This window comes from Rhinoderma darwinii, chromosome 5 (genome assembly GCF_050947455.1).
Source record: "Rhinoderma darwinii isolate aRhiDar2 chromosome 5, aRhiDar2.hap1, whole genome shotgun sequence".
Taxonomy (NCBI): Eukaryota; Metazoa; Chordata; class Amphibia; order Anura; family Rhinodermatidae; genus Rhinoderma; species Rhinoderma darwinii.
Window position 1 is genome coordinate 101,350,095 of NC_134691.1, and position 16,975 is coordinate 101,367,069.

Here is a 16,975-nt window from a genome sequence, read left to right on the forward strand (position 1 = left end):
GGGCATAGTAAAAAAAAACCTCTATCCGCTCCTATTGGGCTACCAGCGCTATCCATAGCACGCCTGTATTTGCAGCCGTTATGGCCCGAACGCGCTATGAGACTCTAATGCGTTTCATGCATTTTTCTGACAATACACAAATCCCCCCAAGAAGTGACCCAGCCTATGATTGCCTCAACAAACTGAGACCCCTAATCTCCCACCTAAGTGACTCATTTTTCAATTTATACACCCCAGGCCAAAAACTAGCGGTAGATGAGTCCCTTATGTCCTTCATGGGCCGTCTATCGTTTCGCCAATACATCCCCTCCAAAAGAGCCCGATACGGAGTGAAACTCTATAAGTACAACGGGCTACACCTGTGGCTTTTTCATTTATGAGGGCAGGGACCGCCACCTTAATCCCCCCAGGATGCCCAGAGGATATTGGCATTAGTGGGAAAATTGTCTGGGAACTCATGGTGCCATTCCTACAAAAAGGGTACCATGTGTACACCGACAATTACTACACCAGTGTCCCCCTGTATAAGTCCCTCCATGCTGCGAATACAGGGGCCTGTGGGACGGTACGAAAAAATAGTCGGCTTCCCTCAACGACTGGTGTCCAGGCGACTAGTAAGGGGTGCGTCACTCTCATTTGCAAGTGACCAGTTGCTCGCTGTCAAATGGAGTGACAAAAAGGACGTGTACATGCTCCCCACCGTGGACGAGGACACCACAGTGGCAGTAAGAGAGAGGGGCGCTACCTCTGATAAGAGGAAACCGGTCTGCGTGGTGGACTATAACAAGTTCATGGGGGGAGTCGATCTATCTGACCAGGTCCTACAACCGTACCTGGTCAAGCGCAAAACTAGGGCCTGGTATAAAAAGGTAGCGATCTACCTTATCCAAATGGCTACTTATAACAGCTATGTGCTCTACAAGACCCAGGGAACGCTCAGTTTCCTACAGTATCAGGAGAAAATTATAGAGCACCTCCTGTTTGACTCCCCCGCACCTAGAGACTCCTTCGAGTCAGAGGATGTCAAAAGGCTCACTGAGCGCCACTTCCTTCACCCCGTCCCTGCCTCTGTGAACCAAAGATACCCCCAAAAGAGATGCTGGGTGTGCAGTAAACACGGAAGGAGGAGCGATTCCCGGTTTTACTGCCTCATGTACCCTTCAAATCCAGGCCTGTGCAACTACCCCTGTTTTGAGACCTACCACACCGTTTCTAATTATTAATTTTATCTATAATTTAGGGAAAACCAAAAAGGGTGGGGTGGGGAGGGATTCTTTTTAGGGAGTCAATTTCATTTATGCATACTTTTTTGTTTAGTTTCTGGGCTTTCCAAGGGAGGGAGGGATTCTCATGGGGAGGTTTATTTATTTCAGACTGTAAAACTAAATTTCCCCTTTATGATTTTTTTTATACAATTCTTGGACAATTAAATCCTGGACTTGATCACTCACAAATGAATACAGTTTATTGTGCAGGAGCCCACATCTGTCTATTCAGAACATGGACCCCACAAGTGTTCTTGAAATAAAGTCGTGCATTTTAGCAATGGTTACAAGAATAAATTGGGGATGTATTTCCTTTTTCTTATGACTAGGTCCTGCCACATACGGCTGTTACATTCCTAATTCTGTACCGTGATACGGGCATGATATTTTTTTTTTGGAGGATCTCTAATAATTGAGCTGTTCCTTATCAATACACCATGGGCTTTGTTACGGTTCTTATGGAAATACTGACATCATTTTGGGAATTAGTGATCCTTTACTGTTCCTATAGATGGTTTTGGACATTGACCCTCTATATATTCTGTAGGTGATTGGTTGTTTTGTGCACATAGCGGTTCCTACCTTGCCGGGCAGGGGCCTGTTATGGTGTACCGCGTCACTTGGCACATTCGTCCCTCATAAGGATTGATGGAGCTAAAGAGATGTTGTACAACCAGTCACTGAAAAAAAAATCCTTGTCATGACAGCCCTGCAGGTGTTCTTCTATCTAGTGAACAGACTCGAGTTTGCAACATAGTTGGATACATTTTCCTCCATTTGTTTGAAGATATTGCCCGTCACTCCAGTACAGTTTATTTTTTCCTCTCTGACTGATTTTATATTAGGACAGAATTCTGTCCACAATGACATCATAATGGCACCAACTGCTTCTTCAGCAAGACATAGTCATAAGTACAGGCAAATACGTCTATAGCAACATATATCCATTATGAATACACGGCTTCACTTCTCTTCTGTATGCCGCACACATTTATTAATGTGGCGTATTTCTAACAAAATAACCTTCTACCACGTCTCCTCTATTTCATGTGGAAACGTAATAAGAGTTTGAAGAAAACATTATATACCCATAGTGTCTGAAATGATACCCATTATTTCCTCCTTTAAAAAATGTTTGGTCCGCATGCCCACTACATCACTAGATGAATACCTTTAGGGGTTTAGTTTTTAAAATTGGGTCATTTCTGCGTGGTTTTTTTTTTTGTTCAGGCAGCTCAATGCCTCTAAATGCATGATATGGGGCCGAGAATTTATTCAATTGTGCCCTGAAAGCCAAAGGGTGCTCCCTCTCTTTTTGGCCCAGCCACACGTCTAATAAGCAGATTGGGGCAACAATGAGAGTATTTTTGAAAACAGGAGAAACCGGGTGATTGATTTTGGGGTGTGTTTTTTCATTTTCATGTTCGCTTTACAAAGAAATCGGTCTTCAAACTGATACTTTTATGAAAAAAGTGAAGTTTAATTTTTTTTCACCTGCTATGCATTAAATTTAGCAAAAAACTGTGGGGTCAAAATACTTACAATACCCCTAGATAAATACCTTAAGGGGTCTAGTTTTCTAAATGGGGTCGTTTATGGGGAGTTTCTATCGTTCTGGTAGTTCAAAACCTCTCCAAGTATACAGTGGGGCCTAAAACATTTTCAAGCAAAATATGAGACCTGAAAGTCTCCGGGTGTTCCCTTCCTTTGGGGCCCTGCCGTGTGTCCAGGCAATGTATTAGGGTCACAATGTGGGCATTTTTGAAAACAGGAGAAACAGGGTGATAGATTTTGGGGTGTGTTTCTTCATTCTCATGGTCGCTTTACAAAGAAATCGGTCTTCAAAGTGATACTTTTATGAAAAAAGTGAATTATATTTTTTTACGCCTGCTTTGCATGAATTCTTACAAAAAAACTGTGGGGTCAAAATACTTACAACACCCCTTAATAAATACCTTAAGGGGTTTAGTTTGCAAAATGGGGTCACTTGTGGGGGTTTCCACCATTCTGACACCTATGAGCCTCTGAAAACCTGGCTTGGTGCAGGAAAACCAAATGTACTTCAAAATGTATAAAATTATTACTAAACTTGTAAGTCTTCTAAATTGCTCAAAAAATATATTTTTTTTTTTCAAAAGTGCTGCCAAAATAGAGTAAAGAGATGGAAATATATATTTAATAAAAAAAATTGTACAGTATGTATGTACATATGTGACATATTGCCGTTAAAAATAGGGAAAAATGATAATTTTTACAAAATGTCTTTTTTCTATTTTTTTATTAATTTCCGTAAATCGTATCAGTCTACTTTTACCACTAAAATAAAGTACAACATGTGACGAAAAAACAATGTCAGAATTACTTGGATATTCAAAACTTTCGCTGAGTTATTCTCTGATAAAGTCACACATACCAGATTTAACAAATCTGGCTTGGTCATTAAGGCCCAAACAGGCCCGGTCATTAAGGGGTTAAATATTATTGCAAAGTCGATTTGTTGTTGTTGTTTGTTTAAATTGTATCACCTTTATCTTTATATACTGTTTTAATAAGGGTCAAATGTTGATCTGTCCATATTTGTTACGAAAAAAATTGCATGGGGTGTCCTTTCATCTTTCTTTTGTTGCTGCGTACTGGTTGCTATGTTGTAATGTTTTCTCAGGTTATGGCTCATCGTAGTAAGTGAGAAGCAGATTACGATTGACCTTTGTACTTTATTCTTGATAAGTTTTCATTGAAGGCTTTCAGTTCACCGTATGAACTCTGACTCATATTTAGCATTTTATTATAATACATTATATTATAAAAGTATGTCTATTAAAGTATGTAGCTAGACACTCAGAAATACAGACAAGTGGCAGAGTTACTTCGTATGAAGCCTGCAAGATATGGCTAATTTATAAAGATGCGCACGCCTCTTAATAAAGTTGTTTCCTCTTCTGCTGTTGGAGTGTCAGAATAGGAAATATATAGCTGGCGTAGATTTCCCCATTATTTACGTCATTTTGTGGTTTTATTAGAGGATTTTCTACGCCAGAAAAATGGCGGAAAAAATGTATAAATTCCCCCCATACTGTTGCTATGTACTGTTATTGTGAATGTTAAAAAAGCTAAAGGGAAGCAATGTCATAAATCTTTCTCTATGTAGGAATATTTCAGAATACGACTAAGACTCTGTTCACACTGGCATCAATGTAGCGGAACAGATTTAATTGACTTATAATGGGTCCATTGGATCTCTGTCAGGTTTTCTATTCATTAAAGAGCAACAGACACCTGAAAAATAAAATAATAAAAAATAACGGAATTGTGACTTAATATACTCTGGCTCTGTTCACACTACTCAATTCTACATTCTATCGTGTTTTCGTTCCTTCTTTACAGCAAAAATAGGGCAGTCTACAACTCTATTTTTGCCTTTAGAGGTGTTATCCCACAATAACAGAATGGATGATAAGTTGTTATGGTCGGATAACCCCTTTAAGAAACCCTACAGAAGCCTGACGGACCCATTGTAAGTAATTGGATGTGTAAGGGATCTGATAGTTGTTATGTTTCTTTAAGAATCAAAACTATGACACTAATATGAACACAGCCATGGACATTTTTTGCAGAATGTATTTTGTAACAAAAAAAACTGATGACTGATCCTTTAATGGGTCCTAATTAATTTCTAGTCCAAAAAATGGAGAATGGTGCTAGTGAATAGAGCCTTATAGGATCAGTAATGATCTGGTCTGTTTATTTTTTTTTATTAAGGGTAAAAGATGATGGATTGAAAAAACTGATGGAAATTGATGCCAGTTTATCATCAATGTTTTAATATGTTTAGATCAGTTGCAAAAAAAAATAAAAAATCATACTGCAAAAAACACAAAAAAAACATCCTAACGCCTCATTCACACAAACGCATTTGTTTTGTAGTCCGCAAAACCACGGATTCATTGCGGTCTATGGGACCTCAAAAAACCCTTTTTGTGCATCTGTGTGTCGTCCGTACTCACGGATCCAGAACAATTCACCAATATTGGTGAATCCGCAAATCCAGACTGTAAAATGACTCTTTCTGAGTTTTTGCGGTCCAGGTTTGCGGCCCCCATCATGGTCGTTTGCATGAATCCATAGAAAAGAATGGGTTCGCAAATTATCTGCAAAAATGTGGATAAATTGCAGCCGCAAAAATACGGTCGTGTGTATGAGACCTAACAAAGGAAAACCGATCTTGTAAAAGACAAAAAAAAATTGTTGTCCTTTAAAATGTTCCTTAAATTCTGCCTTAAATAGAATTTAGCATTTTACTGGCAATTTCTACATAACAGCACAAAATTCCACATATCTGTTTTGTGTAACTCCTGGCATTTACTGGAATATCAGGTCCAGCTTACATTTGTCCTGTAACTGCAGCCATTCCTGATACTCCACATACAGCATAGTTTACATCCTTTAAATTACAATTTTTCTTATTGATTTTGGAATGTAAAATTGTGGTTTTATATTGTGTTTCATTGGCATGAGATCTTATGAAAAAATATTGTAGAAAGCTGTTCTGTAGGCTGAAATATTTGTTTCTTTTACAAAGAGATTTATACCTCTACAGTGTCAATTTTATCTATGACATAAATTATTTAGAACAAAAAAATATATATATTTTTTTTCTAAATATCAAAAATCAATATCCACCATCTACACTTCTACAGATTGTCGGGTTACGATACTGATTACACAGAAATAAGGCACTTCAGCTGTGTCACCCTTGTCCTGCTCTGCCTGTCTCCAGGGTAATGGCCCAAATGTAATATGGCTCTGAGGAAATAATGAATATTCATTAGGAAATCCAACTTTCTAATTATTATATACATGATGAAGTGATTAAAATTTACTCTCATCTACCTATGCCTTGTTAGAGAGCTGCGCCTCCATATGGTGCCCAATGTGGAACCAATTGCTTCTAGGGGAAAACTCAATCCAATATACACCTTTTAATGGAACACGCTGCAATTTTCTCTATATGAACTCCACATAAAAAAGATCTTTGTATACTATTATACTTTTATACAGCAGTATGCATGGCCCCATTAAATGCATAACCACTGTATTCACTATCCATGTGATATGGAAGGGGAAGATAACAGGTAGCATCTGTAGGTATTTGTCCTGCATTAGCCCTGTCCATATAATTTGACCCATTAGAAACAATGTAATCTATATGTAATAGTATACCTCTAAATATTACAGTCATACAGTGTCTAAATAATGCCACTATACAAGGACCAAATAATATCACAGTGCCCATATAGTAATACCACCACATAGTGATTGGATACCACCATACCATGGTACATATTATCACCACATAGTGACTTAATATTATCACCATACTGTGGCGGATTAAAAACCACTGTGCAAACACCAATATTACCACGATACTGAAACTAAATGATACACCATACAATGACCATATATTGGACAAATATCGGGTGCACCTGGGTTGTCTGCAGGGCATCATCATGTTAGTATAATGCACTGCTCAGGCACAATAAGAAACAATTAAGTTTATGTCTTCTGTGTCTCTTGTGGACATTCAGTATACCCACCATCATGTGGCAGCATGTGGCAGCATGTGGTGAGCGATCTGTGAGATTGCTCAGCCATACACTATAGTATTCAATTGTATTTTTGTCTTGGGGAAACCGTTGAAGGTGGCAGTCATCGGGAGATCTGGGGCACTGGGCAAAATAGCCAGAGCTCGAGCCCCTGATGCATGGTTGTAATGATGACACTGTTTGTGACTATGTGATTAGGATTCAGAGGTTTAACGGCATATTCTCTGACTGGGTGACAAACAGCTCTCCATAGCCTCCAAAATGTTTGACAAGGGTTGTAACTTCCTATCCTGTTGGCTAAAAGAGTAGCACTTCAGCAGAACCAACAGCTCTATCAAATGAAATAGTATGCAGACTTCAGTTTGAAGAAAAAAATGTGAATTATTTTTAAAGGTGACCAGAATTTATATTGTATTTATGACTGACTGTTTCACGCGGTCCTGGGGAAATGCATTTAGACGGTTGGGTGGGAACAGAGAAGTTTTACTTGCATGAACCAGTGCTCTGTGCAGGGACAAAGTTAAGGGGGGTGTCAAGGAATCACTACTTGAGCAATTCCCCAGAGTGAACGTTTATGGAATTGCTATACCAGCATTTCCCTTCAAAGGCAGCTGGAGACTGTGGATCAAGCATACAAGTAAATCAGCTACCTCAAGTCCGTCACCACTGTGGTCAGCAGAGTCTAAGGCAACTTTATGGTCTTCACCAGAGCCCGCCGGATGGGAAGGTTGGATTTTGCCACATAGAACCCAGGTTGCTTTAATAGAATAAGGTGTTGGGCAGGAGGTGCACTGGCAGGCAGTACCAGAACGGATAACCAGAAATCCAGAGCGGTGGTCAACAAGCAGAGTTCAAACCAGGAGAGACTAAAAGTCCAAATCGCAAAACAGAAGAATACCAGGAGTTGCAGAGGTCAAAACCAGCCATGAGCAGAATATGCAAATCAGTGAGCAGAGGGTAAATTCAAAGACAAAGCCGAAGTCCAGTTCCAAGAGTCCAAGTAGTCAAGGGGATTCAGGGTGTAACCAGGAGCTTGATCAGACACATGCATACACAAGAAAATCACAAGCATCAATGAGAAAACTGAACAGACTCAAATACTCCACCCTTGGCTCTGATAGGTTTCAGACAGAGAGATGAGATTGGCTTTGCATCTCAAACCAGGGCCACTCAGAAGCTTAGCTAGTAGTCAAGACAACTTAAAAGTGACGGACGTTTCCTAAGGCTGGGTTCACACGACCTATTTTCAGGCGTAATTGAGGCATTTTACGCCTCGAATTACGCCTGAAAAGACGGCTCCAATACGTCGGCAAACATCTGCCCATTGCTTTCAATGGGTTTGCCGATGTACTGTGCCGATGACCTGTCATTTTACACGTCACTGTCAAAAGACGACGTGTAAAATTACAGCCTCGTCAAAAGAAGTGCAGGACACTTCTTGGGACGTTTTTGGAGCCGTTTTCTCATAGACTCTATTGAAAACAACTCCAAAAACGGCCTGAAAACAGCTTGAAAACGGCGCGAAAAACGCGAGTTGCTCAAAAAATTTCTGAAAATCAGGTGCTGTTTTCCCTTGAAAACAGCTCCGTATTTTGAGACGGTTTTGGCTCAGTGTGTGAACATACCCTAACAGGGGGCTGGCGAGACATGTGTCCTGGGTGTTTGGTTCCTGGTTGAAGGAATGCCTAGCTACTAGTCTGACGCTGTGTGTATGGTAAAGCTGAGTGAGGCAGGTGGCTGTGCTGTGAGGAAAAAGGTGTTGGGAGTCAGCAGCATTATTACATGAGGTAACAGTTGAACAGCAGAATTTGAGATGTTATAGGGAGGCTTTGGTCTATAGGATATAGAAGTGCTGTCTATAGTCCCTGGTTTCATCAAAGCTTGTACAGGGATTTCCCTGTCTACTGATCCCACTCTGAGTCTCTGTGTTTTCCCTAGTGTTGCTTACAGGACAGCACTATATAGCAGAACTCTATATGCTCTGCTCTCAATCTGTAGCGATAACCCCAAGTGCAATATGTAGATAAAACTTTTATTCTATGTAATGCTGCACGCTATGGTTTCCTATACACACACCTTGCATTTTCTGTTCTTGTTGAAGTGCCCCCTCTACTTTGTGTCAGCCTCTCTCAGCCCTTGGCTGGCATTACCCACTAGTTTTAAAATTTCACTTTGTTGTAATATGAAAAAAATAACATTTTTCTCCAATGAGCTCACAATGTTGTTCATGCCAGGGGACAGTAGTAAATGTGCAGCTCTTTGTAAATGGTTTATGATCTGGAGCCGGCTTGAAGGTCAGGAGCAGTGTGATTGTAGTATGCCCACATTTAACAAAGAGCTCAAATAAGAACATGAATTAGTACAGGGGCAGTGGATACTGGTTTAATTTCAGTTCATCCCAAATTCATCACTCCTGGCAGTTTTTAGCAGACATATATGGGAGCTATGGCATCACTTGTTTTTGTCCTGTTTTTTTTTTTTTTTGCTTTTGCTTCCCTTCATTCCAAGACTTTTTTTTTTTTTTATCAAAGAAGCTGAATAAAGTTCTTTTTGGAATTTGAGCTTTTTACATAATTTTCTTTATTATGTTTATTAATAACCTAAAAGAATGCGCAAACTTTATCGTAAGGGTCGTTATGTTTATGGAGATGCCAAATATGTATATGTTATTTACTATTTTGAGATGTTTTTGTTTTTTAATAAAGTTTGGTGTTTTTTGTTGCTTTTATTGTGTTATTCTTTTTTGCAAATTTAATTTTTGTATCATTATCTTTAATTAAATTATTTAAGTATCTATTTAACTCCCCTGAACATGAAGCAGAAAATTGCAACCAACGGTATGATCAACTCACTGGCACATTTACCTCTGTTTGTATGGTTTGATAATATATTATCTACTATAAAATATGCTCTCTTACTGTTATCTTTATTGTTGTGTCACTAGGTCTTCCATGTTGCTTATGTCCTCATCAAATTTGCCAACTCCCCTCGGCCTGATCTTTGGGTACTTGAGCGATCAGTTGACTTTGGAAACACATATATCCCATGGCAATATTTTGCTAGTAAGTAATTTTCAATTTCTTTATAGATTTATTATATATCTCTCTAATATTAACAGATTATGTCATCATAGTACAATTTGATAGGATTCTTCGTAACACACTTGTGTGTTTAATGCAAGAGCCAAGTTTGCATTATAGGCTCTCTTACTACAAGGAGAAGATCATTTGAACAAAAAACAAAAAAGTACATCTCAAAAAGGCCCTAATAACACAGTACAGTGGGTAAGGAGCCTCCCGATTCAATTAGAATAAAGGGGACGAGAAACAGGGAGTGTCCAGAAAAGGGGGAAAAATTGTCACTCGGTTAGAGGGATAAAGAGTAATAAATATCTTTAATAAATATAAATATTTAAATATTTCATCAAAATTCATAAAGTGATCCTGCATCAGAGTAAGCGTCACATTTCATATACGTACACACCACTACAATACATTAAAGAACATCAATATTTCATAGAGCATCAAAAGGTAATATGTAATGCTATATGTATGGTGCATATGAAGTATATTCATATGCACATCAGTATTATTTAGATGGTCAATTCACCAATAAGTAACCATGATGGCTGGGGATGCCAAGTGGGCCCATGAATATTGGCTACAAGGTGACCAGATAATATAAAGACCGGTCAGAAAAATACACTTAGTCAACTTATAGGATCAACATGCTTCTAGTGGCACATAATAGCATAATGTAAATTGAATGATACATGCTGCAGAGGCAATCAAATCAAATCATGCAATTTATGTTTGGAATTTTGCGGAAATATTTTAATATTTATATTTAATAAAGATATTTATTAGTCTTTATTTCTGTAACCGAGTGCCACATTTTTTCCCCTTTACTGGACATTCCATGTTTCTCTTCACCTTTATTCGAGTAGAATATACAGTAGGTACTAAACCTGAATGTTGACTTTAGTATAAGCTGATGTGCGGTGCAGGTGTTGAACCTTCTAGCCCCGTAATCCAGGAGGAATTTCTTGGCATGTTGCCTTTATAGGGCTCGGTGCTCTTAGTTGTCCCTTGTGAATGTGGAATGCAAGTAAAATCTTAATCTATTCAATATAATTCTATTGCCAACATTTTTTCTTGTATTTACTATTTACACAAAGGCAGGTCAAATGTTTTTATGACAACAGAACAAACTTCTGAATAAGAATATAATGGTATATGAATCAAAGAGATGGGAAGGCTAAAATGCTTGTTATTAACAAGTATTATACTTTGTTAAAAAAGATCAAACACTAATCCTATCAGAACTTGTTGTAGTTAACACCATATTTCCTTTAAGGCTACATTCACACGAGCGTGACGAATTTACGCGCGTAAATCTGTCTGTGTGCGTTGCGTTTTGCACCAGTGTGCTTTGCGAGTGGCATGTATTTTTCACGCACTCGTAAGCACTTAGCTGTCAGCCTAATTCTTGTTTGGCAGACAGCTATTCTTCTTGACTCCAACGTTAATTTTTTTAATAGGAAGAGGGAAGAAATCCAACATGCTGAATGTTTCTTTCACCTGACATCTTCCATCAGAGGAGATTTGGGAGACTCCATACACATTAGATAGTTGACCGATCCCGCGGAAATTGACAGGTTCAGACAACTTTTATCTAATGAGTATGGCTAGCTTTAGCCTATGTGGCTAGTGAGCAAAGCTGGGAGATCCATAAACTCTAGTGTGTCACACGTGACACCCGTCTAGATAATATATTAATACCCCATGGAATGCCTCTTGACTGTTCTGCTATGCTTATACTGTATATCTGATTGTGACACAAATTAGATATTCTCTTATAGGGGTTTTCTGGTTTCAGTAAATGAATGTTATTTTTTGTATAATGTAAAGTTATACCACTTTTCAATATACTTTCTGTTTAAATTCCTCACGGTTTTCAAGATCTCTGCTTGCTGTTATTTAGACGGAAAATTCATTGTTTTCTTTCAGTGGATACAATTCTGTCCACGATGATGTGATGGACAAACAGGCGCATGGCTCGTTACAGTATGTGTATCAGAGCTATGTCTGCTAACGATCCCAGCACCTGTGTGTACATCACATGATCATGGACAAAATTGTATCCACTGCAAGTAAACAATGAATGTTCCTTCTGAATAACAGCAGGCAGAGATCTTGAAAAACTTCAGGAATTTATACAGAAAGTATATTGGAAAATGGTGTAACTTTTCATTATACAAAAAAATAACATTAATTTGCTGAAACTGAACAACCCCTTTAATACCCCATACATTTTAGCAGATCTCATAATATGTATGATGGCCGGCAGGTATTTGTTTGGCTGAATTCACCTGGATATCAGAATTTTTTGCCATAAGTTTATCATGACAGAGAGGGAATTACAGGAAATGGACATTTGTAATGAACTTTTTACAAAATCTCATAATTTCTTATGTTTAACATTTTGAGCAGTGGCTGTCGAAACTGGGGGGTCACTTTAAAACGTGATCCATTGTGTCTTTCTATATTTACTTGTCTTGGCAAAATGTGGACAGTAATGGCCAATTACAGTAATCAGTTACATTCTGTCAACCAAACTTTAGATGAAATATGTTTGTGTATATTTTGTATCTTCAACATTTCTCACTAAAAGCAGTTACAAATGAAAAATAAACTATTAGCAATATCATTGCAGTGCATGATTCCTCTGCAGTATGTACTATAAAGGCCGCTATCGGACCAGTGGAAGGAGGGTTCTGCTTAGGTTTGCCCAACCTTCTTAACGGGAGGAATAAACATAGACAAAGCTTTATTTTTCACAAGGACTGTAAATTTAACATATGATTGGTTCCAACATGTTTGCTTCTCACCTTACATTCCAGATTCTAAACATGACTGCATACTTCATTTTGGAAAGGACGCAAAGCAGCCCATTACTAGAGATGATGACGTTATTTGCACAACAGAATACTCACGAATTGTTCCACTTGAAAATGGAGAGGTAAGGGTATATCATTTTAGTTACTCTTGTTTTCAAAGAGAAGTCATTTTAAAGATGTATCAGAAATCAGTTTTTGATATTGTTGAAGTATTCTCGTCATGAGCGGCAGGACGGTATCGCATCAGGACGAACATACTTGTCCTGCTCACCTTGTGGTCACAGCAGCAGGGCTGATTCTAACTTTTCTGCTGCCTGAGGCGAAAATTGAAATGGCGCCCCCCAGATTTTGATTGACATCCCCTGGCTGTTCTACATCACTACCAGCATCCTCAAACTCTTGCGGATGCGCCGTTGCCTTGTACTCCCCTGGCATGCACGGTGCAACGATGAAGCCGGGCAGAGTACACCTCGCTGCACGGTGCGTGCCCAAGTAGTACAAGGTAATGGCGCAACCGAGAAAGTTGTATCAGCCAGGGGATGTCAATCAAACATGGAAAGGTGGGTTTGGAGGCAGGACTATGTGACACTTCAGGATAGCGGCACCGCCCCATGACCCTTTAATGAGTAATTAGCATATAATGTGCCCCATTTTAAAAGTTGATCTTATAGATTTTGTTGCATCTGAAAAAACATACAGGAGTATGTTTGGAAATATTGTCAGGTCATGTATTACCGCATGGTGGTGGTGCAAGTGGTTAAAACTACCAGACAGGTTCCCATTAAATATACAATGAATTGAACATGACTCCATCTGCCCTGCAATTTTGTTATTATAAATATATCCTATATAATTACAGCTCCAGAACCAAGCTCTGACATATATGGCTCCAAAACCAAACTCAATACATATATACAGCACCAGAACAAAGCTCAGTACATATATACAGCACCAGAACAAAGCTTAGTACATATATACAGCCCCAGAACAATCTCAGTATATAAATACAGCACCAGAATCAAGCTCATTACATATATACAGCACCAGAACAAAGCTCTGTACAGCACAAGCACAAATACAGCTCAATTTAGTGCAACCCCTTCCGTATAGGTGCAGCATGGCCCGAACAATCGTAAGGATATGCTGGGAGTTTTTGTTTCACAAAAAAAAAAATCCTATCATAAACAAACCACCCATCATCTCACTACAGATCATACAGTGACTACATTACTGATTAGAGGCAGAATAAATATTTACATTAAGTGACTCACTGGTGACGTCTCAGATTCTAGTTCTTTTTACCTTTTCTTCTCCATCTAGTCCAGACTTCTATGATGACTTCTCCGGGCCACAGCCCATTTCTGCAGTTTGCCACTCAGATGTCTTCAGCTTCTCACTTTTAAAACATTTCTGCACCTATATATGAAGATAAAATTCTCAACGACCCTAACTATAATAGTGCCATACACTGCACGTCTAATTATAATAGCGCCATACACTGTGTCCCTGATTATAATAGTACCATACACTGTGTCCCACACACACACACCGTGCCCCCTGTAGATAGTTTCCTCATAGCCCCCTGTAGATAGTGACCCCGTAGAGCCTCTGTAGATAGTGTCCTACTGTAACGTCTATGGCCGCAGTCTGTCATTCTAACTTAACCCTCGACGACCGCGGCCATGGACGTCCTGCTGCTGTGCTGCGTTGTCCCCCTGTGAGGCGCCGGCACTCACTTCCGGGTATCGAGCCTGTCTCCCAGTGGGTGCACACGCGCGCTCGTGCCCGCTCTTAAAGGGCCACCGCGCACACCTGAAAACCATCATCATCATCAACTCATTAATTCCTGAACTATAAGAGGGTCACCGCCCTTCTTATCTTCGCCTGAGCGTTGTTGTTGTTTCTCTTAGTCTGTCTTGCAAATGGTCTCCTAAGTGTCTTCCAGCTTCCCAGTGTTCCCCGTACCCGTATCCTGTATCCTGTTTCCCGTGGTATCCGTAGCATCCTGGTCTACTGCCCTGCTGAACTGTTGTCGTGTTTTGCTGCATCTTCACGCCTGTTCTACTGCACCATGGCGCAGCAGCTAGGGGCGCTAGCTACTTCCATTTCTGCCTCTATACAAGCTCCTCCGACCAACCCTTCTGCTACATCTCTTGGTGGTTCCGGTCCGGATTCCCGGTTCTCGCTGCCATTACCTTCTCAGTTCCATGGAGACGCACGTACGTGCAGGGGATTTCTGAACCAATGCTATATCCATTTTTCCCTGCACGCCCGAGCTTTTCCGTTGGCCGGAACAAAGATCGCCTTCATCGTGTCTCTATTTGCTGGCAAGGCCCTGGCATGGGCGAACCCAATCTGGGAACGACAGGGACCCAAGACTCGGGACTTCCAGGGGTTCGTGTGGTTGTTCCGTACTGTTTTTGAGGAGCCAGGACAGGTCTCATTGGCAGCCACGGCTATCTTCAACCTTCGCCAAGAGGACACCTCCGTGGGCGAATACACCATTTAGTTCCGGACCCTGGCAGGAGAGCTGTCCTGGAACAATGAGGCCTTAGTGGCATTCTTCTGGCATGGCCTGTCGCCCAGGATCAAGGACGAACTTGCTGACCGAGACCTACCACCGGCCTGGGACGAACTGATTCTGTTGTCTACTTGGGTAGATATAAGGCTCAGGGAGAGGTCTCATGAGGTGCAACAGGAGAGACAGCTTCCTAGATTGGTGCCCAACTTCCAACAACCCCTCTTGCCTTCATCTACTGCTACGCCCGAGGTGCCTAAAATTGTTGGTACAAGAGAAACAGCGCAGGCGCACCTCTGGACTCTGTCTGTATTGCAGCCTCGCTGGCCATGTCGTGCATCTGTGTACACAGAAAACAAAAAACCCCAATGCCTAGGTTTGGTTGGAGAGACAACTCTGGGCGCTACTGCATTTAATCGTGAACTCTCTTCCAAACTGTTTATTGCCGTGATCATTGTCGCTGGTGAGAGGCTCCATCCGGTTTCTAGCTACCTGGACTCTGCAGCTAATTTAATCTGTCAAGACCTTGTGGATCTTCTCCAGTTGGCCACTGTCCGCCTGGAAAGGCCGTTGATCGTTGTCTCGGTAGATGGACTGCCTTTTCCTGACTACGTTTTTTCCTTGACCAAGCCATTGAGACTTCAAGTGAGAGCTCTTCACACTGAGCTCATGTCCCTGTTTGTTCTGCCAAAGGCTGTCAACCCCGTGCTGCTGGGCTTGCCTTGGCTCCGTTTGCATGCCCCAGTCCTGGATTGGAACTCCGGAGAGGTTCTTCAGTGGGGTACAAGTGTCTCGACCGCTGTATGGGTCATATCCATCCACCGCAGCCTTCTCCGCATCAGTCATTGGCAGGGTTGCCTCCTTGTTTCTCTCAGTTTGCTGATGTCTTTGACAAGAAGGATGCAGAGACCTTGCCACCTCATTGTGCATATGATTGTCTGATCGACTTGGTTCCTGATTCATCCCCTCCTCGCGGTAGAGTATACCCTCTCTCCCTGCCAGAGACTCAGTCTATGTCGACCTACATTAAGGTGAATCTGGGGAGGGGCTTCATTCGTAAATCCTCATCCCCGGTCGGAGCCGGGTTCTTCTTTGTCAAGAAGGATGGATCCCTCCGTCCCTGCATTGATTACCGAGGCCTCAATGGGATCATGGTGAAGAAAGAAATACCCTTTGCCTTTCATTTCGGAACTGTTCGATCGCATACAGGGGGCAATTTTTTTTTCTAAATTGGACGTGCGGGGGGCCTACAACCTGATTTGGATTTGTCAAGGTGACGAGTGGAAGACCACATTTAATACTCGTGATGGGCACTATGAATACCTAGTGATGCCCTTCGGCCTGTGTAAAGCCCCCACAGTGTTTCAAGAATTTGTCAATGACATTTTTCGTGATCTCCTCTATATCTGTGTTGTGGTGTATCTCGATGACATTTTGATTTTTTCCCCAGATCCAGTAACTCATCAGAGTCTTGTCCGCCAGGTGTTGCTTTGTTTAAGGGAGAATCATTTTTACGCAAAGCTGGAGAAGTGCATGTTTGAAAAAAGATCTCTTCCCTTCCAGGGCTACATCATCTCCGATCGGCCTCAAGATGGACCCTGAGAAGGTAAAGGCTGTCCTGGAGTGGCTACGCCCCCAAGGCTTAAGGGCCATACAACGCTTCCTGGGATTCGCCAACTTCTACCGGCTA

General features: G+C 40.8%; 1 protein-coding gene across 1 annotated transcript in view; it reads left to right on the top strand.

Annotated features, from left to right (window-relative positions):
• LAMA3 (laminin subunit alpha 3) overlaps positions 1 to 16,975 on the top strand; it is a 246,562-nt gene that overhangs the window by 16,491 nt on the left and 213,096 nt on the right. Inside the window, exons 3-4 of the mRNA XM_075826335.1 lie at positions 9,813 to 9,930; positions 12,771 to 12,889. Of these exons, the coding sequence (XP_075682450.1) occupies positions 9,813 to 9,930; positions 12,771 to 12,889 (237 nt within the window). The remainder of the gene's footprint in view (positions 1 to 9,812; positions 9,931 to 12,770; positions 12,890 to 16,975) is intronic.